We start from the raw sequence: 27,206 nt of genomic DNA, 5'->3' as shown, positions 1-27,206 counted from the left end.
GGTCCCTGTGGTCCCCTGGCTCTGGCTGCAGAGCAGTTGGCCTGCAGCAGGAGGATGTGGGAGAACATTCCGGGGGTGAGAGTTAGAAGGCCGGGAAGGTGCCCAGCTCAGGGCTGGCACAGAGGAAACCCTAGGCATGTGGTTCTGTACATAATCATTCTCCTCGAGGAGGCCACAATAGAAGAGTTACAGGCTTTGGTTCAGATCCCAGATCTGCTGCTCATCACTTGCCACGTGCTGGACCTCTTGGCAGTCACCAGATTTCCTAAGCTTTAGTTCAGCTGTAAAATGAGCACCTGAGTGTTTTCCTTGCCCTGAGGTTGGAGAAATGAGTGTTCATGCACATGAAGCACCTGGCAGAAGGTTATCCCCGAGGTTACAGTGACAGGCTTAGACCTGAGGTCGATTCCTGGCTTCGGCCCTTATCTGCTGCTTTACTAACCTCACTGGGGCTGTTTCCTCCCCTGTGAAATGGGAATACTCATTGACCTACCCTGCCAGTCGTGAGGACTGAATGAGATGGGGCACGTTTCCACGCCACTGCTGAGGTGGGGAGGAGGGCATTACTTTCTAGGGCTGTTCTGAAGATGAATTGAGGCTACAGATGAAGACTTTGAAAGGTTTGGAACTGGGCAAAGCACCTCCCTGGGGAGAGGGAACTTGGGGTCTGGGGCCAGAGGTGCTGTTGTGAGAAAGCCCCAAACAGGAAGGAGCCAGTTCAAGACAGGGCATGAGTAGGGCGGAAGGAGACAAGCTAAGGAGACAAAAGGTCAGGTCCAGGCCTGGGGGGTGGAACTAGGTGGAGGGCAGCCCCACCTGGCCTCTGGGTGCTGCTGGCCAGGCTGGGGCTGAGACATGCCCTCCGGGATCTAAAGCCCGTGTGAGCTTTCCACCCACCCCCTGCCACCTCCCCGCCCAGAGCACGGCAACTCACCAGCAGTGCCACGGCGATGGTCATGAGCACAGCACAGCCCGCCATGCCACCCAGGCCTATGAGGTGCAGGGTCCGCCGGCCGGCTCGTTCCACCACAAACAACTGTGGGTAGAGACGGTGTCAGTGCCACCCCCGCCAGGTGCCCCTTGGAAACACCCCACCCAAAGGCTCACCCCAAGTGCTGGGAAAGCCATATGGCACTGCAGAGATGAAGGGGAAGAGGGTACCATCTCCTCCCCAGGGCTGGGCTTGGGGACCACATAGGATCCAAGGAGGAGAGAGCTGGCCCTGGAGCCCGACAGCAGTACAGAAGGGGAGAGCTAGCCTTGGAAAGTCAGACAGCTGAGCATCCTGGCTGTGACTGTGGGCAAGCCATTGCACTTCTCTAAGCATCAGTGTCATCAGCTGTTTGATATGTGTAATGGACTTGCCAAGTTGTTGAGGGTGAAATAAGATAGCACTTATGGAGCGCATGGCTCACAGTAAACACTGCCATTCAGTCATGAGGCCCTGCCGCCCTGAGTTGGACCCTGGCTGTTGACTGGTGGGGGGCAATGACACCAAGACTCACCGACACGACAGTGAAGGCTGTGTTGACAATGCCAGCGCCGATGGTGGCGTACACAGGCTGCTGCACCCCCGCTTTCTCGAAGATGCTTGTGGAGTAATAGAAAACCTACAGGACAGAGGAGTCGTTGGGGCTCAGCCAGGGCCCTGCCCCTGCCTCTATCCCAGCGGGATAGGACACAGGATGAGTAGAGAATGAAGGCGACACGGCATAGTGCCCTTATGGGTTCAGGTTCTAAAGGAAAGCTTCTCCTTTGGCAGGGGCCACAGGAAAGGGTAGGTGGGGGCACTCACAGCGTTGATGCCTGACAGCTGCTGGGACAGCTGCAGCATCACAGCGATGAGGATGGGCTGGCGGTAGGTGGGCGAGCGGAACAGCTCCAGGATGGTGACCTTCTTCTCCCGCATCATCTGCCGACTCTCCTCCTTCATCTCCTGAAGGTCTTGGGTCACGTCTGCCGTTCCGCGCAGCTTCTTCAGCACTGCGGGGACCGGAGGGAAGGTGGGGGTGGCTCAGAGCAGGAAGAAGGGCAAGGCCAGGGGGTGGGGAGGAGGGCAGGGCCCTGCCCGTACCACTCTTGGCCCGGTTCTCCTCATTGCGGTTGATGAGCAGGAAGCGAGGGCTCTCGGGGCAGAAGGGCAGCAGGATGCACTGCACCACGGCCGGGAGGAAGGTGATGCTCAGCAGCAGGGGCCACAGCTCCTCATTGCCCATGATGGAGTCCAGGCCGAACACCTGGGGGAAGCAGGGATGGAGGGGGGTTGGGGGGAGGTGAGGGAGAGTGGCTGTGAGCGCCCCTGCCTTGGTCCCCGCTCCACCCACAGAGGCCTTCACCTGCTGCTTTAAAAAAAAAAAGCCCCAGTTCTGGAGGCTCTGCCACTAATGTGAGGCTTAACTTCTCTGAACCTCAGTTTCCTCATCTGTAACAAGGGGAAAGCAGGACCTACCTCACTAGCATTGGTGGGAGGACAAATGACATGGCTACAAATGTGTTCAGCACAGGGCACGGGGGCTGCTACTCTGCCACAGGACGATTTTAGGGATGGGGAAGGGAAAGTCTTCTGGAGAGAGGGGAGTGTATCTATAAAGGTATCAAGGCCTGGAGGCCTGGAAGAGCCTGGCACGCTGAGGAACCAGTGGGATCCCCAGGGTGAGAGGAAAGGACCCGAGGCTGAGTGGCCTGGGATGAGCGGGTCAAGTCATCTGGACTTGCTCTCCAGCCAGGGAGACCCTGGGAGCACTGTGAGTGGTGGCGTGTTCTCTGAGCCCTATGCCTAGGATGTCTACTACGAGGCTGCCTTTGCAGGGCTGTGGAAAACTGCATGAGGTCTTGTCAGAGGACTGTCTGGACACAGGCCCGAGAACCACTGAAGCGGTGGGGTGGAGGCAGTGCTGGGCGAGCAGACCCGGCCCCTGCGTACCTGGGCGATGAGGATGCCGATGACGACACTCAACTGGTGCAGGGTGCCCAGGGCCCCACGAAGGGCCGTGGGGGACACCTCCCCCACGTACATGGGCACGAAGCCCGTGCTCAGGCCGCTGTACACACCGATGATGAAACGGCCCAGGATCAGCATCTCAAAGGACTTGCCCAGTTTTGAGAAGCCCATGAGCACAGCGGCCACGAACGCCAGCAGGTTCACCATCAGCATCGAGTTCCGCCTGGGGGTGGGGTCACAGGTCAGGTGAGTCCCTGGATCCCCTGGGACTCCCTAGGGACTGGGTCCTAGGGAATACCCTGGAACAGGCAGGGAACTCTCCCCTACCTCCCACTCCCATCTGGGACTCCCTGGGCACGACCAAGACCCCTTCTGCTCACCGGCCAAAGCGGTTAACAAAAAGGCCCACAGAGAAGGCTCCAAGCATGCCCCCTATGGAGAAGATGGCCACGGAGAGGGACCAGAGCGTGGTGAGTGTGGAGGGCAAGATGGGCTCCCCGTAGCGGTGGATCCAGGTCTCGTTGTAGAATTCCTCGATCACCTGCAGGGGGAGAAGCAGCCTGGTGGGCGGGGCCAGGACCCAGCCTTCTTTTCCACTGGCCCTTGCCCTCCCGGCGCAAAGAAAGCCATTTCATCCCGAGATGCTGGAGAGGGCCCTGCACCCAGCCAGGCCTGGCCCCAAACTCACTGCATGTTCTTGAGCCAAATCCCTCCCCTTTTTCCAGCCTCAGTTTCCCCAGGAGAGAAACACTGGACTGGGCTCCACCTCCGAGAGCGGTGTCAGCTCTCACGCTTCCCCCAGGTGTGGTTTCCAGTGCCCTGTGGTTTCACACGCTCGACAAGACTTGCTGGGGATGATGGCAAATGAACAGTGGTGGAAGTGTGGGCATTGAGCAAAGAGAGGTTCAGAGAGGAGGTTCTTCTTCCCACTTGCCCCTTTTCTCCTCAAGGTGCTTAAAGCCCCAGCTCCTGCTGCCCCACCTTCTCCCCCCTACCCCCTCAGCCCCAACCCCCATGGCGGGGAGTAAATACAGCTGGACAGACAGGTTTTGCCATTCTGGAGGCCCTGGGAGACAGGGAAGGGTAGGTTCACTGACTGCACTCAGGGCCTGGTGTGACCAACTTGCACACAAGCCATGCCCATGGGACGCTGCTGTGTTCTGTCCCGCAGGCCCAGCTCCTCGTCGTGGCTGGCCAGGGAGTGCCACCTTAAAGGACCTCTGGCCTCCTCCCCTCTCCCAGGTGCCCAGCTGGGAGGTAGGGGGAAGGCTGCGGACAAGGAAGCAGTTCCAGGAACTGGAGACACCTGTCCTGACACGGGCCTGCTCGCCAGCCCTGCCCCCAGCCAGGGGAGGGCCTGGCCGGATCCTAGCAATGTGGCAGGCGGGCAGCACCTGTTCTGCCTGAACACACTCACCCTACTCTCAGGCAACACAGACACACACCCAGTGCTATGGGACTGGCCAGACCCACCCAGCCATATGTGTCACTGGGCGCAGGCCCAATGTATTCAGAAACAGCTTCCTGTGTACACATCCCATCACACACACATACTCGTGCTCACATAATCAGAATACTCCTGGCTTCAGCCAGTCACAAACCTGCATGCCCCTCTTCCCCTTACTGTTTGCAGCTCAAGCTCAACTCCACGGGAACCCAGCCCATCCCAGACCCCTCCCCACACACGTTGCTTGGTGATGCACACACATCAGTACGCAGTCACCTGTACAACCTCCACCATCACTGCTGTTGGTCCTCCCAAGCCCTCCTGAACCCCAAGGGTCTAGGAGAAGAGGAGGCTGTGGGTAGCCACAATTGCCAAAGGGGAAACTGAGGCCCAGTGCCAGGAATGCTCGTTGAGTACACTGGGCCTGGCCCCACAGCTGCAGTGGGTCCTTGTCCTCTAACCATCCTTTTTCTGCCCTGCTGCCCATCATCTGTCCCAGGTCTGGAGACAGCTGACAGAGGCCAGGCTCCAGGGGGTGAGGATAGGTTGACACGGGGATGGGAGGAGGGAGAGGCAGCCCTAACGATCTACTTGTCTGTCCCAGGGAAGCCAGACAGTGCAGGGGTTAGGAACCTGGACACAACCAAGTTCAGATCCCAGCTCTGCCACTCATCTCCAGTGTGACCGAGGGCAAATTATTTAATCTCAAACGACGACATGAGCAATATCTACTTCATAGTGCTGCAGGGAACTAATGACACATCCTTACAGCGCTTACCCGGTGCCTGGCACCATCACTCAGCCCAGGGACCCCACCACATTCCAGTACTGACCCGAGGGCAGTGCAGGCCACTGACCAAGTCGAACCAAGCCTGCATCCCATAATTCAAAATCAAGGCTCCTGCCAGATAGCAGTCCGATCCCCCGACCTCCACCATCTCCACCTTTGCCCTTGGCACAATTTCCCCACCCTCCCTGGTTTCTTGGCCTGGAGGGCCCACCCTGCCTTACCACGCTGAAACCTTTTTGAGATCCAGCTCAAAGGGTCCCAGGAGTGTGTCCTCCCTGAGGGCAGGAACCCCAGTGGAGTCCCACCAGGGCCTGTCCCAGAGCTGGTGCCAGGGACACCTGGTGAGTAGAATGGAGGAGTCAATGAAGAAGGGCCTAGGCTCCTCTCTTGGGACCCCCTGGCTTCTGCTGGGGGCAGAGGGAAGGCAGATTTTAACAAAACAGAACACAAAGTGCTTGTGTTCTTCAGTGAACAAACCAGCCCCACAGGAGGGCTGGATGGGCACAGGAATGCCTCATGCATCGGGCTCTGCAGAGAACAAGCTGTCCTGGGTAAGGGAGCTGTCCACACAAACGACACTCACCCTTCTGAGGGCCCACGCCCTCCCTGACCCATCCTCTGGGCGGAAAGTGTTCTCCCTCCTGTCACTCTCACTTCGCTGCCCACGAGCAGGGCTCCAGGGCACGGATGTCCTTGGGGCCCTCTGCAGGGGCAAGAAGGGGTGTTTGCCCCAGATGGCTCTTCATGTTCGCCTTCCGTAGTTCTCAGGGTCTGCCCTCCCCGCTCCTCCCGTGGTTCAGATGCTTGTCTCACAGAACTCTCCATGTATCCTACTGAATTTTGCCAACAAGTCAGCTAATGGAACTTGTTTGAATCGTGTGCAAGAAAGAGTCAATAAGTAAGGGCTGGGGAAGGGCTTACTGCCTAAATGAGCTTAAGGACGTGGGGTGAGGTTTCTGTTTTGGCAGTTCAGGTCTTTAACTCTCTTCTTAGGGTGGGCTGGAGAGGAGGAGGCAGCCAATAAGAGGACCGTGTGCTTAAGTGAGGTGTTACCAGAGCCCCCAAGGTAAGTCTCCTGCCTGTGGTAACAAGTCAGAGGGACCACACCTTGTCCAGGGCTTGCTCCTCTGTGGCTCGTGAGCCCCTCTGCTACTCAGACCACTTTATGGGGTTGAGGGGAGGGGAGCGGCCAGCCCCCTTCACCTTTGCCTCATCCTCTCCACACCCCTGTAGCACTTCCTGGCCAAGCCAGGGCTGTGCAGTGGGTTCCTCCCTCCGGATCTGGTGCTTGAGATTTCTGAGAAGAAGCTATGCCTGGTTTTCCATTCCTGCTGCTGGTGTGGACGCTGTGTCTTCTCCCCACTGGGGGTCCATGCCCCATGTGGGGCTCAAAGCTGGCCTCAGGCCCAGGAGAGCAGGGAGTCCCTGGAGAATCAGAACCCTACATGGGGAGAAGTTCTGAGGTCACCTCTTCCGCTCAGTCATAGCCCTCAGCATCCATCCTAGCAGTGGCTGGGTACCACCCACGGGAAGAAGAGCCTACTTAGGTAGTAACCCCCAACAGGATCCCACAGAGCCCATCTCCACAGCAGGGATAATGGCAGCCTCCTCAGCCCCGTTTGAGGCCAGGGCTGGCACGTGCCTCTTCTGAACGCTCCCACCTCATGTGCTCGTCACAAGCCTGGAAGATGCCCTTGATCCTGCCGCGGCCCCCATCCAATCAATGACCAGGTCCTGTCGATTGTGCCTCCAAATTTGTCCTCCTCTCTACCCCTCCAGCACCTGCCCTGCGGCTCGCCCAGGCTCTGACTCCTCCCATCCACCGAAGCCAGGTTCCACTTTCGACGATTCATTACTCCCCAACATGGCCGCACGTGGAATGGCCCAGGCGCAGCCTCCCTCTGCGTCCCTGCTTCCTTCCCAGCCCATCCCCAACCTCTCCACCCCGCCGAGGGTCTGTGAGGGCATGCACGCTGGGGAGAAAGGAGGGGCCCGCTCAGTGTGAGGGGGGCTGTCACGGCGTCAGCCCGTGTAGGGTCGGGAGCTATTAGCGATCTCTCCCATCACCCCCTCACTGCACCAGAGGGCAGAGGCCCACTCAGCGACACTGTAGGGGCCAGCGGGCAGAAGCTGAGATCACTTGGACTGGAGGGTTTCCAGGAAAAAGCCATTTCTCACCCCGGCAGTTCTCCTGGGGTCGGGGGAGGAGGCTCACGTCCCGTCTGACTCCTTGGGAGTCTCCCACCCCCACCCCCACCCCAGGCCACTGGGGCTGAAGGACCACACGTCTGCCTTCTGTGCAGGAAATTCCGACTTCCTCTGTGTGCAGGCTCTGGCTGCAGGGAGGCCCTGGCCGTGAGGCGGAACATGCTGCCCCGCATGGAGGAGGTCGTTACTCTCACTGCTGTTGTTCTCCAAGAGGGAGGTTGCCATCTTCCGAGGAGCATTACGGACAGGGTTTTCCATTATAAAATTGCTGGAAGACAGAGCATTGCTCTAAGGAACTTACAGCCTAAGAAAGAACCTGAAGGAACTCAGGGCCTGCCTCAGGGAGTAAAGCTCTAGCTACAGACCCTGCCTGGCTGTTCCTGGCAGAAGGACCCAGAATTCTGCAAAGCTCCAGGGCACAAACTTCAGCTCAAGGGAAAGAGCTTTCTAGGCTTTGGAGGATGAGATTACCTGGTAGTGAGTTCCCTGTCAGTGGGAAGCATGCAAGTCAAAGTTATCTAGAGCAGGGACTGGTACACATTTTATATAAAAGGATAGATAGAAAATATTAGGGTATGCAGACCACATATGGCCTCTGTTGCTTATTTTTCTTCTTTTTTTTCCCTAATCTTTTAAAAATACAAAAACCATTCTTAGCCCACAGGCCATACAAAAACAGGCTGCTAGCTGGATTTGGCTCTCCTGCCAACCGTTGATCTAGAATTCTAGATTACTGCCAAGAGATGGAGTCTATGTTTTGGAACCTCCGGCTGGTCTTGCCCTCCTTCCCTGTGGACATTCCTCTATCCCAGGAGGCCTGGGTCTTCTCGATTACCCCAAGAGGGAGTCAGAGCTCCCTCTCAGCCCTCTCGTCTCTCTCTCGTAGATGTTACTGTGGGGATGAAGGGGTTAAACAGCCACCTGAGCCTTGAGCGCCAGTTAGGAGGCAAGGCCAGCCTGTCCAGTTCGGTCCCTCAGCCTGGCCTTGAGGCCTATTCCCTGTTCCCCGCCTTCCCCTCCCCACCAGCTGGGGCTGCCCCCCATCCAGCCCAGAGCTTATGTCTCCATAGCAACCCTCAGCCACACCCCAGGGGCAGCTGGGAGTTCAGAGCCAGATGCTACAGGTGGGGCTGGACAGAAAGCCCTGCCTCCCTGGGACCTGGGGGAAGAGGCCAAGGCAGCCGGATGGAGCTAGAAGCTGGGCTCCAACCTCACAGCAGAGGATCGGACCACCCAGGCTGCCTCTCCAGAAGAACCCTGAGGTGACTTCTCTCCAAACCCTGGCCAGGCCTTCTCTCCAGCCCCTCCCTGCTCCCTGGTCTCCAGGGCTCCCCTGCAGACATGGGGCTGGGGTCTTCATCTCCCTGTGCAGCCCCCAGCCTTCCCTGCCCCCACCCCTACCCTCAGGATGAAGTGCCTCCTCCCACTCCCACACAGCAACTCCCCCTTCCTCCCTGGGCACCTCGTGCCTCTGCATTTGCCCGCGTGCTGCTTCTTCGCCTTTTCCCTGGTGAGCTTTCCTTCCAGAGAATGCACAAACACCTTTCTGGAAAGTCTTCCTGATAACCACCCCTCCTTCCCTCCTGCAGTGCTTCTCACACGGGGCGACTGGGCCCCCAGAGGACATCTGGCATCTAGTGGGGAGAGGCCAAGGATGCTGCTGAACATCCTACTATGCGTGCGACAGACCCCACAACACCAAAGCACTGTCTGGCCCCAAACATCAACAGTGTTGAGACAAACCCTGCTCGGTGGGCCAGGTGCCTTCTCCCTCCCCTGGCCTGTCCAGGTTTCCAGCACTGCCCTGCGACAGTGAACTACAAGGTACTGTGCGCTCCCTCCAGACTAAATTTCAACATGGGGACGATCTGAGTCATCCGTGTCTCTGGGTCCCAGCACAGGGCTGGGGGTAGAAAGAAAGGGCGGTCACTAGTTGATAAACAAGCCATGCCTCTGAGGGACTTACGAGATGATGTAGCTGTGACAGGGTGCAATGTTGAAAGAGGTTGTGCAACTGTTGAGATGTCTATACATGACTGAGCTTGACTCAGCTCAGAAGCCAGAGCGGGAGGGACCAGCTGGGCAGCAGGTAGGTGTGTGAAAGGGTGTTTCAGTGCCCATCTGACTCTAGGAATAACAGCCATTCCTTCTACAGTGGTCAAGGACACAGACTGGAGCCGGACTCCCTGGATTCAAATCCCAGCTCTGCCACTTACTAGCTGTGTGTCCTTGGTTTAATTGCTTAACATCTCTGTGCCTCAGATTCTTATAAAACAGGGATTATAGTGCCTACCTAATGGGGCTATTATAAGAAACAACTGCATTACGATTTCTAAAGCACTTAGAACAATGCCTGGCACACAGTAAGCTGTGAGGGTTGGTATTAGTGGAGATGGGTGAAGGGGAGAGGGGACCCAGGATTCCATGGATCCAGGCAGAGCTAAGGAAATGGTGCCCAGCTCAGCCTGAGGGGGCAGAGGCCTGGGCTGGGAGGCAGGCCCTACTTTCAGTATTTTCACTCACCAAGTGGGTCATCTTGGGCAGACCTCATCTGCTCTCCAGACCAAGTCCCTCCTTTGTCAAATAAGGAAGGTTGAGCCCACGGACCATCAGGCCCTTTTTAGCCTAAGCTGTCTGGTTTCTGAGGATGCCTCATTCTCAGACATGCCTGACACTGTCCCTTGGCCAGGAATTCATGGTTTCTAAATGGCCTTTAGTCATCTCTGTTGGCAACTAAGCCACTTGCGGGGTGGGGGGGGAGAGGCAGTTCTCCATCCACCCACTATGCCGGTCAGGATGCCCTTGTTCATTTATTCACTCTCTCTGTGGCTGGGCTTGCCTCCTCTGCCTCCTCCCCTCTCCCCGGGAGAGACAGGAGGCCTGGCAGGGGCAAGACACAGGGATGTCGTCATCACTCATGCAGTATGGGGCAGGGGAAGGAGGGGCGGGCGAGGAGGTTTGAGGCCCGGAGTCCAGTCCGCGAGCCTCCATTTCTTCCATCATGAGACAAGGAAGATAACCCCAGCCCCACCCGCCATGTGGGGCTAGTGAGAGGAGATAATTTATGGGGAGGTGCTTTGTAAACATTTAAGATAATGTTATGATTAATTAACCGCTTCCAGGAGGAAGCCCTTTGGGGCCTGTCTCACCAGCAGACCAAGCTTCTGGTAATTAACAGCCGGACTGGCATCCTCACCATTAGTAGGCAGTCTCCTCGGCAGAGCAGGCCAACCCGGCTGGCCCAGCAGTTTCCTAAGAGAAAGTCCTTCTAAACAGACAAAGGCAGTCGGCGTGTTCATCATCCCGCATCAGCGGAACACTTCCTGCCGCTGCATCTCTGCACAAGCTGTCCCCATTGCCGGGGATACCTGCCCTCCTTCCCCACGAGGCCGACCCACCCTTCAAGGTCTAGCAGGGTTGTGAAGCCCTTCCTCTCTCTCCCATCACCAGGCCCCAGCATGAGCCATTCCTTCCTCTTTGCTCCCACAGCACCTTGAAGCCCTCCTTTAGTTATACTCTGGCTTTCCCCAAGGGAAATGATCCTCTGATGGTGAGTCTGCAGGGCAGGGAGAGGGCCCAGCTCAGACCATGTGTTAGGCAGCTCCCCGAGGGCCAGGAGGTGCCTGCTGTGTTCACCCCTCTATCCCTCCACACTGTCTGGGACGGTACCTGGCACAGTTTTTGTGGAAGGGAAGTGTTGGCAGAAGTGAATCCCTGTGCCACCCCAGGACAATGGCTTCAGCGCCTCCATGAGCGGGCTCTGAGCCGCGCTTTCATCTCTTACTCTTGTGTCGTCCTAGCCCCGCTTCACATGTCAAGTTTGTCACTTCTAATCTGCTCCTGGTTGGAAAAAACTACGGCCAAGCTTGTGTAAAGTGCAAAAGCAAACAGATGGAGCAGCCTGAGTGCACGCCCCAGGAAATGCCGCTGGAGTTCAGTGTGTGTGCTATCGATGTTGGCCACTCAGGTCTCCCTTCAGTCCTCAGAGGCTGGTTTCTGATGTGACCTTTGGACAGGTGCCCACAAAGGCGCCTGTAAATGCCGTTTAAAGGCTCAGCTGAGCCCTCTGGGCTGCCCACAAGGCCTTGGAGACACCTGGCCAGCCGCCCCACCCAGCGTCCTCGGCAGTTCTCACCTTTCCCTGTTTCTGAATAGACAGGAGGCCCCAGAATTGAAGAACTCTGCTCTGGGTTTGTCCACATCCACAACCTAAGGAATATCTTAGTCCCTCCTGGCTTCAGCTCTGCTCCACCTCTACGTGCCTCCTAAAGGACCCCTCTCCCCTCCTTATCCCACCTTCTCCTCCTCTGTCGATTTCTTACAACCTGGTGAAAAATGAAATCTTCATCTTAAAAAAAAAAACCCTAGTTGGACGACCCCTCCGGCTACCACCCCTTTTCTCCCTTCCCCACCAAGTCTCTCAGAAGGGCCTGGAAGGGCTGTCTCTACTCTTTCCCATCTTTCCCTCCCTCTTCGACCCACTGCAGGGAGGTATCTACCCACACGGCTCCACCTGGTCAGCCTTTGTCACCACAGGGTCACTGTCAGGTCTCATACATTCAGCAACATGAGGCTGATTTGTCCAGTTTGTCCAGGTCAACCTCTGGGTCACCTGACGCATTCCTTCACCCTGTTTATCCACCCACTACATACCAGGTGTCCCTTACTATGGGCAGGACTGTTCTAGGTGCTAAGGACATGGCCGTGAACAAACCATACCAACACGGATGTCTTCAGGTGCTTCCGTTCTCCTGTCTTTGAGCTTCTTGTCTCTGGCTTACAGGTGCCCACTCTTTTCGTCCTACCAAGGACCCTCTTCTTCTGTCAATGGGGATGTTCTCTGGAGCATGACCCTTACTTCTTTTTATTCTACACAGTCTCTCGACATCTTCCTCTACTGCTATTTAGATTCCAGTGACCAGCTCCCCACCCTTCTCCAGCTCACTGCCCCCCTGAGAAACAGACCCCATGTTCAAGTGCTTCCTGTACGTGTCCAGCTGGGTCACACCAAACCTTCATTCCCACATCCCACAGGCACCTCTCAGCTCCTCCATACTGGCTCCTCCTCCAGATCCCACATCACGTAACCCGGAAAAAACCTAGAAGCCACTTTTGAACTGAGGACCAAATCCTGCCCATCTTCCTACTCAGTGTTTGTCTTTCTGCCTCTATGACAACAGCAGCTTTCTCGGCCATTCCCCATCTCTAGTCCCACATTCTCAGAGCCATCCCACTGCACCAGACTCCTGAATCATTTCCCTAAAATGCAAATCTGATCATATCTGGCCTCTTCAATGGGTGCCTATTGTCCCGACTCTAGCCTCTAGCTCTGCCTACATGTTAGTGCCCACATGCCCATTCTGAGTGTGCCATGCCACGCGGGTGGCTGGCTATTTTGCAGACGAAATCCACCCATGAGGCTCTTAGTGGTCAGGCTCTGGTTCACCCTGTTGGCCTCCTAGCCTTCTCACCTTAGTGACACACCACACTTTCTCTCCTCTGGGTATTTTCTTCCCACCTTTGCAGGCCCTCTGCTCACCCCGATCTTGTTCTGTTACTGGAAAAGACCTCCTCTATCCTGACCTTTGAGTCCTCATTCTGTCAATAACTCTGTCAATAACTCTGTAATCACTTAATCGAGTAGTTCTCAACTTTGACGACACATTAGAAGCAGCTGGGGAGCTTTACAAATTTGATGCCCAAGCCGCAACCCAGACCAATTAGATCAGACTCTGGCAGCATCCAGGGAACCCCAATGTGCGATCTAGTGGAGAGCTCCGCCTCCCTCTAACACTGTACAGACTTTCCATCTGTAAGGATTCCCAAAGGGCGTCAGCTCCAAGGCACACACCTTGGCAAGAGCTGTTCAGAGTACTTAGCAAAGCCAGGGCTTGGGGCTGTTCCAAGCATGGGCCCACAGTCGCCATTTCAGATGAGCCTGGAAAAGTCCCATCACCTCTGCTGCAGCTGAGCGTGACTCAGCAGGCCAAGCCTTCCCACTGACCGGCTCCCCAGCATCGGGTGTGGCCCCTGCAGCCACCCTCCGCCTATTTGGAGGAAGCCCAGCTGTGGCTCCCAATGCTGCCCAGCTCCCCCAGACAGGCCCCTGATCCTCGGGAGCCAGACGCACTCACTTTCTTGCTACACCCGTCTGGACAAAGAATGTGGTCCTGACAGGAAGACTGTCCACTCTCATTTCATCCTCTTCAGGAAGCTACAGATTTTCAAACTGACAAGGCGGTTGGTCAGGAAGACAGTCTGAGGTTGTGGAAACAACAGAGTTTGGCTTCTGACTCCGCCATTCACTAGCTATGTGACCTTGCCCCCTTGGTCATTATATCTGCCTGCCCAGGGCTTCTGTTTTCAGGTCTATAAAACGGAAATCACCACCCAAGCTCATAAACATATGCAAAAGGCCTGGTATAGCGGAGGGGCTTGGGACAATTGCCTTTCCTGCCTCCTTTCTTCTTCTCTCCTCCCTAAAGCAGGTGGGCTGGGCTGGAGGTGATTGCTGGGTCCCTCCAGTCCTGACATTCAAGTGAACAAGTGAGGACAGATCTGGGATGCATCGTGGGGAGAAGGAAGTAAGTGCAGATCTCCACCCACTGCGGTTCCCTAGGGCAAGGCGTCATTTTTGCTTTGACTGGCACAGGGCCTCCAGGGAGAGGAGGCAGTTTCAACTGGGAACAACAGGACGCCTTACAAGGGAGTATGCTGCATGTGGACAGGTGTGAGCACAGGCTCAGGGACCACGTGGTAGGGAGGGCTCCAAGGCAGACTGGTGCTGGGTACCAGCTCCATCTCTGACTAGCTGGCTGATGCCAGGCAGTTCTCTTCTCGCTGGCCACTCTCCACACCTGCAGGATGGGAATGGTGATCGCTGCCTGTCTGCCTTATAGCGCTGTGTGAGCGGCAAGTGAGATAAGCCCTCTGTAGCTCCAGAGTGCCACATAAATGCAGCATCGTTACACCAAGCATTGCTTTGATTATTATCAATGTCTGTGTTGGGCGGGATGTTGGCCAAGATGACCTATAAGACCCTGTGATTCTGCAGGCCCTGAGCTCCTAGAAGTCTGCAGCCCCAAGACTCCAAGGTGAAAACCAAGAGTCTCTAACCTGTTTAGGCCCAGAAAATCGGCTGGTGATGCAGATAGTGAGCTGACCTAAATGACTCTGATACCCAAGAGGCAGGGTGAGTGTGCGGCGCACAGCGGAGCAAGCTGGTGTGGATAAGCCAAGGCGGGCACAGCACTCACCTTCTGGGGGGCGTTGATGACTCCAGTGTTGTAGCCATACTGCAGGGAGCCAAGCACTGCCCCTCCCACGGCCAGCATGAGGCGGCCCGTCAGCTTCTGCAGAGGAAAAAACACACTGTTACAGGCATGTCTGGGCCCAGGTTACTCCAGGGCAGGCCTGAGCTGGCAGGTTCCCTTGTTCAGATATCTTGCCTGACTCCTGGCACCAAACCAGTCCTTCTCCCAGGAAACTTGGCCACTTCCTGACTTCAGGTGTCCGAACCAGCCCTGCCGACTTCTAGATACTAGGCTGGCCAGACTCCTTCCTGGGGAGATGGGGTTAGGCTCTTCTCTCTCTCTGGAGCCAGGTCTTGGCTAGAGAGGAGCAGGTCTTGGCATTCTCTGCGGTCTCATTCCCCTGGTGGAGCCATGTCTGGGGTTCAGGTGGCTCCAGACTCTCTGGCTGGGAGGCCCAGGAACCAACGCCCCATGCAAGGGGGGCCAAATGACATGGAGGAGCAGCATAGATGGGGGAAAGCACCTGGATTTGGAGCCTAAGATGCTGGCTTCTAATTCCAGAACACCTGCCTCCTTGCTCTGTGAATTCCAGCAGGCTAAGTCACCCTTCCCTGCTCCTCTAGGACCCTCTGTTTGCTTGTCTGCAAAATGGGAACAGTCATGCTTATCAGCATTGGAGATGTGGTCTGTCCCCCCCTCCCCTCCATTCACAGGGTGGGAAACTGAGCCTCTGAAAGAGAGGCAGAGACAAGTTCCAGGTCACTCAGGGGTCTGCAGAGAGCCAGGCTGGAGCTCAGGGCTCCTGGTCCCCCACCCAATGTCCCTCATGGCGACCATCCCCAGACCATGAGCTTCCCAGGGTTATGTGGACATCTATGACGCACCAGCCAGGAATGTGCCTTGGAAAAGTATATGACATCGAGGTGAGTAAGAGCGTTGGGCCAACGTGTTTCCAATGGCAAAGGGCTGGGGGAGAAAAAGAGTGGTAAGTTTCTGTCCCCTAGAAGCTTAGGGCATAAAGGCAGCAGACAGGGAAGAGGCCAGCCAGCAGGAGGGCCCTGGGTGAGCAAGGTGCCTGTGAGAGAAAAGGAGAGGACTCTTTTTTCTTTTAAAAGGGAGATGCCAAGAAATGTGACATCAGGCAGCCCCTTAACTGGGTGTGAGAGAATGGAGCTGGGGGAGGGACACCGAAGAAACAACTGGCACTCGCCAAGTGCGCCACACTGGGCTGAGCACCGGAGGGGAGGGAGGGTTGGGAAGCACAGAATCCCAAGCCAAACCTGTGGCGGGGAGAGCCTCAGCTCGGCCACGGCCTTGCTATGGGCCCCCGTTTCCCCACAGAACCCAGAAGCAGCCCTAACTTCAAGATCCTCAGATAGGCCTGGGCTTAGCTGTTAATCAGACCTGTTCCTGGTACGGCCTTTTCTTCTCTAGAAGCAGTCCATCAGGCCAACGATTGTGAAAGCCAAGGTTCTCACATCAGAGGCTAAGAAAGAGGAAGGAGGCATCAGCCAGCCCAAGTGCACAAGCCAGAGCCCATTGTTTGGCAGGGGAGAGGGCTGGGCTCTTCCTTCCCGCTGGGCCACCTGGCCCCTTCCTGGCCAGACTCACTCTGGACATCCACCCCAGATGCTGGGGCTGTCCTTGGGGCGGGCTGCACTCCCTTAAATCCTACCCTAGCCCACCTCAAAAACACCCCCTGCTCAGCATGCCCCAGGACCCCGCCAAGTCTCCCTTCTCTCAACTCCTCAGGGGGCCTTCAGACCGAGGGCTGTCAGTCCTGAGTGGGTGGTAAGCACCTGACCTCCTCTGGTGGGCCCTGGCCCAGCCCAACTCATAGGGTGACTACGGGGATTCAGTAAGAGGACGTGGGAAGGCACTGAGCATCGACAGAAGGAGGACTCAACAGCGGCTGTCGAACCCCAGCAGCGAGGGCTTTCTGCCCGTGAGTCACACGCGTTAGCTCAGGGTTGTCCATCGTGTGATACGAACGGCACACAAGATATTTTTTTTTCTAGTACATGCTAGAATAAATATAAACTAGTAATGCAAACCTAGGATTTCATAAAATGTGGCCCAGCTACAGGATGGAATACAACAAAAAGAAAGCTCTTTAGGTACTGACTTGGGATACTCCCCAAGTTATCTGAAGTAAAAGGCAAAGCTTCAGAGCATGTGTGTTGTATGCTACCTTTTATGTCAAAAGAAAAAAAAAAGGCTGGGTGCCTGGAGAAGATATAGATCTACTTACACAAAAGAACACACAAGCAAAGCAGGGTGACATTGGAGCGGGGCCTGGCGGGCAGAGGCAGAGTGGGAGACTTTCATTTCATACCCTTTTGTACTTTTTTTTTTTTTACAAGCCCTGTGGTTTCATATTACTTAGAACAAAGCAAGTTAAATAAAAACATAAGTGAAAAATACAGATGTTATGTGGATCTGGTAAAAATCACGCTGGTCAGTAGTGCGTGAATGATGCTGCAGCAGGGCAGGGGCTCTGTGAGAGGTAAATACTATTACTTCAGGCCTTGTTTTCAGGCTGGCTCTGATGTTCCAGGGGTCTCTAGGCCTCCGAAGTCACCCCTGGGGTGCTGATGAGCAGCTGTAGCCTCTGGGAGTGGGGGCTGCTGGGAACCAAGGATAAACCCCTCTGAAGGACTTTGCCACCTGGTAGGTCAAGGTCAAACTCTGCTTTAGAAAACCTGCCTACCCACACCCTCAGTTACATCCACGTTCACCCAAGCAGGCTGCTGCTTTAGGAACTACTGAAATGCTCAGGGACCCGTGCCGCAGGCCCTGGAGGAAACAGGCCCCAATCCTGGCATCAAGGAAGAGCTTCTGGTCCAGCAGGGAGGCTCCTGTGGTCTGAGCTTCAACCAGGGGGTGGGAGAAAGCACTGTGGGAGGCCTGGAGGGAGAGACTTGTAATTTTGCCTGGGGAGAATCGAAGATGGGTTCCCAGGAGGGGACACTGGCGTTGGGCTGTGAGGAACATGCAGGGAGTATGCCACGTGAGGAAGCGGTGGGAAGACTGCATTCCAGGTAGACAGAACAGTATGTGCAGGAGGAAGGAAAGAGGCCCCACGCGGCAGGATGAAATGGGGTGCTCCGTGTGGCTAGATGCTAGATACAGGGAGGAGCATGGCGCCTGCTCCTTGGTAGGCAGGCGGCACTGAGACCAGTCACATATCCACACTCGCATCTCCTACCCCCACGGCTGGAGCACCGCTGGACTTGGAATCAGGAGACCCAGGCCGAAAGGCAGGGAGCTGCTTCCCTTCACCTTGGAGCTGGGATGCGTGGTGGTCGTGGCTCTGGGCCTCGGTTTCCTCACATAGGAAATGAGGACAAGAGCTCCCTCGCCAAAAGGGGTGTTGCTGTCAAGTTCTGTATCAGCGCCCATCACGGAGCCTGGCAGGGTTCACTCAACAAACTTGCTGAATCAGGGAAAGATGAGAAGCCACCCTCAACTGCGTCACCACAGCACCATGTACCCCCACCGGCCCTGCGGCTGGAACTGAAACACGGTGATGAAGTCCATTCACTGGACACGTATTTATTTAGGACCAACGAAGATGGACTACTTGGTGATGCCTTAGAGAAGGGTTTGTACAAACCCCACAGCTTCTGGCTTTCTTGTAGAAGCCTTTTTTAGGGATGGAGAAGCAATGTGGAACCCAAAATCTGGGACCCCCTGCCACCCATCGCCACTTCCCTGGGATAGGGCTCCCTCCTAGAACATTTCATTCCATCTCCTCCAGCCCTTTGCCCTTGTTGTGTCCTCTAGAGTCTCCAGCTTTTGCTGCAGGCAGTTGGGAATACCTGCCTGCTGTCCACCCACCAGACTGGACACTCCCTTAAGAATGGGATTTACAGTGTCCAGGGTGAGGCACAGCACAGAACCTTTGTAAAACAAAGAAAACCCAGCACTTCTGAAATTAGCTTTTGTGCAAAACTGGTTCTGTGAGTATCTGATCTGCCAGAATGGTGTTCATCCTAGCAGATTTTTACTCAGCCATTTACCAAACCCCTGATGAGTACTGGAACATCAGCTCTGAGAGGTGGAAACAGGCTAACAGTCACTCCCCAACCTCCCACCCCAACCCAGAGGACTACAGAGGAAAGATGGCTGAAGTCAGGCAGACCCGAGTGCAAATCCTGACCCTCCTAGGAGGCCCAGGCTCAGGGTCCGGCACCCACCCCTCGCCATACCTATCCCAGTTCTGTCGTTATGGAGGCCCCCTGAGAGCTCTCCCTCTCCCAGGAAGGCATCAATGAGGTGTCAGCTTCCAGACCTCTCCTCCCACCCACTGGGATACAGATGGCCCGGGCCATGTTGGCATAACTTGCTGAGCACCACGGCCTTTTGGTTCTCACCTTAGTGCCTGTCCCTGGCACAGTGCTCCAGCCCTGGGGTGGCCTGTAGCAGGCCCTTGGTCAATATTGGCAGAAGGAGGGCACGGGGCTATTGTCATTCAGAGGCAGGGCATTCCCTGCAGGAGGAGGGTCCTGGAGCCAGCACACGCCAGATGTCGCTCCCAGGCCCTCTTCCTCCCACAGCTTCCCACATGGCTTGCTGCGGTACACTGGAGCATGGGACACGGGCCTTTGTGACTGCTTGGTCCCCAGTTGTAAGAAGCGTGCAGAGAGGAGTTTATGGGATCCATGACAGCTCTGGCTCCCTTTTTATTTATTTTGTGTACATTTCTTTTCTAAGATTTCATTTGAACAAAATTCTGGGCATTAAAAAAGAAACAAGCCCAAGAAATTGCAGAATTGCCGTTAACACCCTCGAATGATAGATGGGGAGCCGAAGGTCAGAGGGCAGGGGCCCATGACATTCAGGAAACAAAAACCAGGGCTGGGACCTGAGTGCTCTGTATTCCGAGACAGGCGTTTTACCCTCTGACCTCTTCCATCCTGCCAAGTCTTTCCAAAAATAAGACCGATGGGTTAACCCTCCGAAGCCTGACCTTCAGCAGACCTCAGGCATTTACTCCTCTAGAAGCCATTCCCTTCAAGCCGTCCAGGGACGTCAGGGCTTCTGCATGGCTGAGCCTCCCCTGCACCCCACGGTGGCCCTGGAGGCAGAAGGTACTCATCAATCTTTAAAGCAGAGAGGAGAGGAGGGAGCTGCCGCATTTATCAGCCCCAGCAGCGGCATTGGTGGCGCTGGGCAGCGTGCCAGGGGCTGCCTATGCATCCTGATTTAACCACCAGGGCACACTCTGGGGGAGAGATTGCTCCCACTTCACAGACCAGGAGATAGGAGGCCAGAGAGGAAAAAGCAGATAACCAGAAGGCCCTTGGCTTCTGCAAAGCTTCAACCTGGGGGGGGTCTCTGATACCAAACTCTATGCCCTTCCTGCTCGTGTCCTCCCCACTGCTTCCGGGTACTGGTCCCTGAAGGAAACAAGGTTTCTACCTGGTGCTTCCTATCGAGGTCAAATTCCATTCCAGCAACTCGCTGGGCCTTGTCCACTCTGAGCCAGGACAGTCCAGACCCGAGCTCAGAAATGTTTTGGCCATTTGGGTGGATTTTGCTCTAAGCCAAGGTTGGCAAACTTTGGCCCGTGGGCCAAATCCAGCTAAGAACGAGTTTTACATATTTAAGTGGTTAGGGGGAAAAAAAAGAAGAAGACTAATATTTCGAGACACATGAAAATTAATTCAAATTTCAATGACCATTAATACATTTGATTGGAATACAGCCATACTTGTTTGTTTATATGCTATTTATGGCTGCTTTTGCATTACAATGACAGAGCTGAGCAGTTGTGGCCCACAGAGCCGATGACAGTTACTCACTATTGGGTCCTTTACAGAAAAAGTTTGCCAATCTCTGCTTTAAGCCCCAGGTGCCCTGAACTGCTATGTGCAAACCCAACACAAGAAACTGCACAGGATTTTCAAAGCCTTCCAGGCAAAACCAAGTCATCCTCCCCAAATAACCGAAAACGTGTTTGTCCTAAAATGGGATGCAAACAACTGGCTCCCTGGGCTGTGTGTGTGGTTCTAGGTCAGGACCTGGACATCTGGAGAGGCTGACGCCCCGAGAGGTACCTATTCGGTGGTGAGATGGGCACCCATTTGACGATGATAAAATTAATTTGATAAGACCATGGGAACATGCAAAGGCCCCCCACACTCTCAGCTTAAGTCCCAGCTCCCACACTTGTGTGACCTGGAAAATACTCCTTCCCCTAAGACCTCCACTTCTCTATAGGAGGAGTTTCCTAAGAAGAATAAATTATATTACTAAGGAAAGATAATGCCTTAAGGCACATTTCCAACACTATCTTTGTCGTTGGGGATTCAGCAATAAACTGAACCAAATTCCTGCCTTCGTGGAAGCTGATATTTTAGTTGGGGGTGGGGGAGTGGGGCAGAAAAAAAATACCTAAAAGACATCAGGTGGTGAGTGGTATGAAGAAAGAAAGTGATGGGGGTGCTATTTCTTAATCCTGGAGGGACATGCCTGTAATGGAATATTACGCAGCTGTTGGAAAGAATGCAACACATCTGTATGTACTTGATACGAAAGAGCTCCAGGGTAGACTGTTAAGGGAAAAAAGCGAGGTCCAAACAACATAGAGGATGTACATTTTGTGTAGGAAGCGGGAGATAACGAACTTGTACAATGCCACTTGCTTGTGCGCGCAGAGAGAAACACGGTACATATTTACCTCTAAAGGATGGTGGGTGAATAGGATGGGCCATGCAGGGCTGCACAGAACTATGTAGAAAGTGTGATCCAATTACATAAAAATACATTTGTAGGCATCATACCCACGCACAAGAGGTCTGGAGTAAACACCAAACCATCGCGGCTGGGAGAAGACGCCTCCTCTTTCGCTTGGTACGCTTCTCTACAGTTGGCTCCACTACTTCTGTAGCAAAAAAAAAATCCACCGTCTGACCTAGAGAGCTAGCTTTTATCCCTACTACAGCTGAGAAACAAGCTCCAGCAGGAGGTGTGGCTGGCCTGAGGTCAAATGGTAAGGCCCTTTCCTCCCCAGTCCCTAATGCCAAGACTGGGCTGGGCGATCTGGGCAGATGTCCTGTCCAGCAGAGGCCTTAGCAACCAAGGGCTCCATAAGCTGGGGTCTGGCAAGAGCTCTCTCCCTTCCAGGGTGTCGAGGCCTTGGGGAGGCAAAAGCCAGCAAGGTGATGGTGCTGAGGCCTTAGAGATGATGAACAGTGCCCTCATTCTGCCCAGCTCAGGGCCTGGGAGCCCCACTCGGTTACTGCAAAATCCCAATGCTTATGCATCAGCTACTGCCTCCCTGGCCTGGGGGCTGGATGGCAGAGCTTCCGGCTCCGCTCCACCCCTCCCACAGAGGGAGGGAACAATTGGAGGCTTGTTTTGGTGGCCTGGCCTGGGCCTGCCAGTCTGGACAGAGCCTCTCTGAGCCCAGGAGTTCAACCAGGAACCTTCTCGGCTTCCACCATCCTGAGGACGCGGGTTACCGAACTGAGTGGCTTTGCCACCTCTACGCCCAGGAGTGAGGTGGGGGAAGGGGTGAGGTTGCAGGTCCCAAGCCAATGCTGCACACTTCCCCCTTTGTTCCAGGCCTCCCCGGCTCTGCCAGCCTCGGGGAGAGGAGAACTGGATGTGCGGCCCCTTGGAGCAGGAGCAGAGCTCTAGGTCCCGATATCCTGTGACCAGGAGGCACTGGGCAAAGCTGAGCTCCCTGAAGTCACAAGCTGATTAGGGGGGATTTGGGGCTGACCCAGCTCCAGGGCAGGCAGGGTCAGGTCCGTGAATGGCTCAGAGGCACAGGACAAGGATCATCATGGAGATGTTTACAATCTCTGCACACCCAAACTAGCCGCACAAAAGATCTTTCCACTTAAAATAGCCACCAGCCTGATTTAGGGCACTGGGCCAGTCTCACCACATCCACAATGGGGGAACCTCCGTTTTACAGGGAAGAAAAGCAAGGTTCTGAGGAAAGCCACTTCCCCAAGGTCAGAGTTTTGTGCAGACAAGTTTTGTTTCCATGACAGAAGGCCTTCAGTTGTCAAGTTATATCTAGTCCAACTTTCAGACTCACTGCACCCAGAAAGAGCCTGCAAAGTCCTGGAGTCTGAGAATTCTGCTCTTTTGGGGTGAGTGGAGGGTGGCACAGAAGACAAGAGGTACGGAGAAGGCATCCTTTTTTATTTTTAAAATGGAGAATATTCCAAATTTTTTTTGTGACAGCCTTATTGTGGACAAGTCTCTTTCCCTTTTCCAGCCTCAGTTTCCCCACCTGTCAAACGGACGGCTGGGCCATGTGCTAGAAGGTCCCTTCCAGCTCTGACTTTCCCTTATCCTCTTATGTCATCCTAGAAAGGCTGGCAGTGTGTTTTGAAGTGGGAGGCTAGTGTGTGACCTTGGGAAAGTCATTTTTCACTGGACCGTAATGTCATCGCAATTCGTTATCTCCCTCACAGGGAAGGCTGGGCAGCTACATGAGTTGACCCATCTCTGGGCCTGGCACTCTCAACCATGTGCTACTTCTGCAAACCAGCTTCCCGACAGACAAACCCCTGCTGGAGAAGAAATGGCCAGCGGGAGCTTTAATGATTTACCTGACCAAGTGCTACTCATGACCTCGGCATCCTGGGGCTCCCCAAATGCTCACATTGCCAGAATGCCAGCCTTCTGGACAGAAGCCTCAACCCAGGTACAGGTCACCTAGGGCCCAGGTAAGTGCAATGCATCATGGGAGTCCAAAGACGCAAGGAATATTTATGGAGCGTCTATCGACACACACATTTTTTTTCTGAATTCTTCAGACACTCTAGTGATAAAAATATCATTCTGCAGATGAGGTAACTGAGCTGAGCTGGAATTCAACACCACATTGCAGGACTTCAAAAGCCTATGCTCTTTGTACCACTGCGGGGCTGAGGAACCCTGTAGATTTCTGACTTCTCCTTTGTCTGCAGGGCAGAGGAGGCAGAGGCCCTGGGGTGGCACCAGGGAGGACTAGCAGGGAGTTCTTCACAAAGGGTTGGGTGGGACACCCTGGGGCAGCGCTCGCCCTTGCCTGCTGTCCAGGAGGGAGTATGAGCAAACCCCTGGTAGGATGGGAGGGGATTTAATCTGCCCCCCCCCCACTTCCTACTCAGTTAAGCTCATTGGTGAGTTGCAGAGGAGCTGACAGAACACGGGGAAGTCAGCCGAGTCAAGCCCCAGCTCCTAGGAGATGAAGAGGAACATAGTAGACAACTTCTGAGCCAGACACACCTGGTTTTCAGACCTTGTGCAAGCGATACAACCTCTCCAGGCCTCCAGGTAACATCCTGCACAAGAGGGCTATGCTGGCCCATCAAATCAGCAGTCTCCAAAGGGAAGGGCTTTATTCCAGAATGTACACAGGGTGAGCCATAGGATTAGCAAAAAAAAAATGTATTTTTACTGTACCTGCTATCTGTATTTCTTTTGAAATTTTTATTCTATGTAGATGTATAATCTACTAGTGTAACAGTGCACGTATATCAATCTATAAATACAGATAAACCACTGGGAAGGAGGTACTCCAAAATTATTGACTGATGGGGCAGGCAGTCAAAGCCTGGAGGGTATTACATGGAAAACACCCACCTGCTACAGCACTTAGAAGCAGCTGGCACACGGGCAGCTTGCAGTTAGGCAAACTCTCTCCTCTCAGCTCAAAATTCAAGAAAGCCTCTGGTGCAAAGGGGCAGCGGAGGCGGAAAGCCCTTTCTTTTTGGCCTGGGCTCAAATCCAGCCACTGACCAGCTGTGTGACTTCAGGACAGTTACTTCCCTTCTCTGATCTCCAGGCCCAGGAACCAGCAGGACTACATGGACGGTCAGTGACAGTGACAAGCATTTTACCAAGAGCCTAGTAAACTGTAATGGGTTGGTGATTTTCTCTTCCACTTTTCTGTCTCCATTCAGAAGTCACTTATCAACTCAGCAATCACACGCTCATGTCCTGCGGTGGTGCAGGAAGTGACAAAAGTATTCCTCTCTCACGAGGGAGAAACTGAGGCCCAGAGAGGTGAAGCGGCTTGCCAGAGCCCTGAAATAACACAGCAAGTATTTGGACCGCGAGGTCTCCAGGCCTTACCACTGGCTAAAATCGCTTCTCCTTTTCTTTTAATTTCATCACATCCCAACATAATGGCTCACCTATGATTGCCAGCAAATGTCTTCCGGGCTCGGGGTCTCCCCTCAAGCCCGAGGGCCAGGGCAGGAAGAAGCAAGTTGTCTGGATTCAACAGATATGAAGGACCTTTTTCCCTTGAGGGTACAGCCGAGTGTCACCGCCACACACCACTCGGCCCAGCCAAGACCCCGTGCAGTCCCACGGACACCTCCACGGCCCAGAGGAAGGGCAGGGCAGAGGTCAGACCTATCCCTGCATTCCAGGGAAAAAAATAGGCATCCCCATGCCTCCCCCAGTCGAGGAGATGGGAAAATTCAAGAGGATAAAAGGGAGCGTTTCAAAGATAAAAGGGAGCGTTACAAGTGGGAAAAAAGGAGGAAGGAGAGAAACAATGCCCAGCACACAGGAGGGGCTTAAGAAGTATTTGTAGATGAGGAACCGTTCTGGGAAAGTCACAAAGATCCTCCGCGGGACAAACCCGTTTATAGACAAAAAAAGAGATCCTATCTAGGCAGCGGTTTGCTCCCAAAGGAAGAAGAGTGCTCATCTATTCGGAGGACGGAGTCCCTCGTTCCCCAGCCCCCAGGCCTGCGCTCTTCCAGCTCCACGCCAGCCTGGGGCCCCTTTCCGGCCCCGGCCGCCCGGGCTCGCGGCGGCGGCCCCCGGGGTGCTTCTCCGCCCGGCGCTCACCAGCCCCGCCGGAGCAGGGAAACGCGCCACCTCGGAGCACATCTCCCCGAGGGAAACACTTTGGGGCCCGCGCTACTCGGAAAGAAGGGCCTCAGAGGCCGGCTTTTCGTCTCCACCCTGGAGGCAGGCACCCTGGAGTTAGAGCCCCAGCCTTAAGAAAGTGTCCTCCGCCACGAAACCTCCGAGGGCTGGAGCGAGGACGGCGCCGGGCGGCGTTAAACGCCAAACCCAGGCGGCGCGCGTGCTGCGGCGCGGGGGAGAGGCGAGCAGCGGTTCCCAGCCCGCGGAGCAGCTACCGGTCCCGCCTCCTCCGGGCGCCGGGTTGGGGCCGGGCCGGGGGCTCGGCCGGCTCAGCCAATGGGCGCCGCGCTCAAGCCCCCTCCCGCGCGGGAGGAGTCAGCGCGGGGCCGCAGCCCCGGAGATCGTGAGCGACGTGCCGCGCCCCGGCCCCGGGTCCCCCGGCCCCTCCGCGTCGCGTGGACTGCGCGGCGCCCCATGAAGGAAGCCAGATACTCAGTGCGGGCACCAACTACGCACGCGGCGCGCTCGCGCCTGCCAGATCCCGAACTCATCCCCACCCGCATCGCGCCCCCCCCCCCCCCGGCAGGGCGCTGCGCTCTAGGCCGGCGCCGAGAGGCTCCGAGACGCGCGCCGCCCACCCCGGGCGCACAGCGTGGCCGGGCCGCGGGGGAAGCCCAGGCCGGCGGAGGAGTGGACAGGGATCCGCGCCTTTGTGCCGCGGAGGAGGCCCAGGCCAGCGGAGGGGTCGGAGGGGTCCGCGCCTTTGTTCCGGGCGGGGAGGGCCCGCGGGCGCGCTACTCACCTTGCTGCTGGGATCCATGGCCGCGCTCCGCCGGAGACTGTGGCAACGCCGGGTGCGCGGGCGACGATGGGCGGGCGGGCGGCGCTCTCTGGCTCAGGCTCCTGCCCCGGTCCTGAGACTCCGACTGCGACTCCGACTCCGACTCCGATAGCTTGGCCTCCCGCGCGCTGGCGAGCTAGCTCCCAGGCCCACGATCTCCACGCTTGCCGGGGCTACCTCCAGCTTCTTGGCGGCGAGCTCGCGGGCGGTAGCGTTTATAGGACCCCGGCCATTGGCTGCTGCTCTCCGTGTGTGTGCTGGGGTGGGCAGACCCTGAGGGGCGGGGCCTGGGGCACGTCCGGGGCGGGGCTTCGCGGGGAGGGGGGCCGGGGACCCGGAGGGGGGCGGCGGCGATTCGGGCCGGGACTTCGCTCTGGCTTCAGGTCTCCCTAGCTCCATGTGCCCTGGGTCCGGGCAGCGCGCTCGCTGTGTGACCCTGAGCAAGTGTGCACGCCTCTCTGAGCCTCAGCGGCCTCTAGCAAAATGGTGGAGCTGGTACCCGGCTGTAAGGCAAATTGGGAACGGGATAGGGTAGCGCTTAAGAGCGAGGACTCTGGAGTCCTCGCTCTCAGAGTCCTCGCTCTGCCACTGGATAACTTCGGTAAACTAGGGATAATAATAGCACCACCTCATGAGTTTGTTATGAAGATTAAGTGAGTTAATATTTATAAAATGTTTAGAATAGTGTCTGTTATGTGGTAAGTGGTATTTAAGTATTTGTTAGACTACGGGAGGTCTCGCTCCACGCTTCTCTCCCTTCCCCCTCTTTACCCCCCACATTCCTGTTTGTGAGCCAAGCCTTGCTTTAGCACAGGCTGGGCTCTTTGCCTGGAAATCCGTACCCAGCTCTTCTCTGGGCTTTAACATCACCTCCTCTGGGAAGCCTTCCT

General features: G+C 55.6%; 1 protein-coding gene across 1 annotated transcript in view; it reads right to left on the bottom strand.

The window, feature by feature from the left end:
* Positions 1–26,554, bottom strand: part of SLC2A1 (solute carrier family 2 member 1) — a 29,295-nt gene extending 2,741 nt beyond the window's left edge. The window contains exons 1-8 of the mRNA XM_046661094.1: positions 26,278–26,554; positions 14,643–14,738; positions 3,322–3,482; positions 2,924–3,164; positions 2,075–2,237; positions 1,796–1,983; positions 1,506–1,610; positions 935–1,036 (exon numbers count right to left, since the gene is read on the bottom strand). Coding sequence (XP_046517050.1) covers positions 935–1,036; positions 1,506–1,610; positions 1,796–1,983; positions 2,075–2,237; positions 2,924–3,164; positions 3,322–3,482; positions 14,643–14,738; positions 26,278–26,295 — 1,074 coding nt within the window. The 5' untranslated portion in view covers positions 26,296–26,554. The remainder of the gene's footprint in view (positions 1–934; positions 1,037–1,505; positions 1,611–1,795; positions 1,984–2,074; positions 2,238–2,923; positions 3,165–3,321; positions 3,483–14,642; positions 14,739–26,277) is intronic.
* Positions 26,555–27,206: the final 652 nt, after the last annotated feature.

This window comes from Equus quagga, chromosome 5, assembly GCF_021613505.1.
Source record: "Equus quagga isolate Etosha38 chromosome 5, UCLA_HA_Equagga_1.0, whole genome shotgun sequence".
NCBI lineage: Eukaryota > Metazoa > Chordata > Mammalia > Perissodactyla > Equidae > Equus > Equus quagga.
Note: the sequence above shows the minus strand (reverse complement) of the source record. Positions and strands in the feature narration are given on the sequence as shown.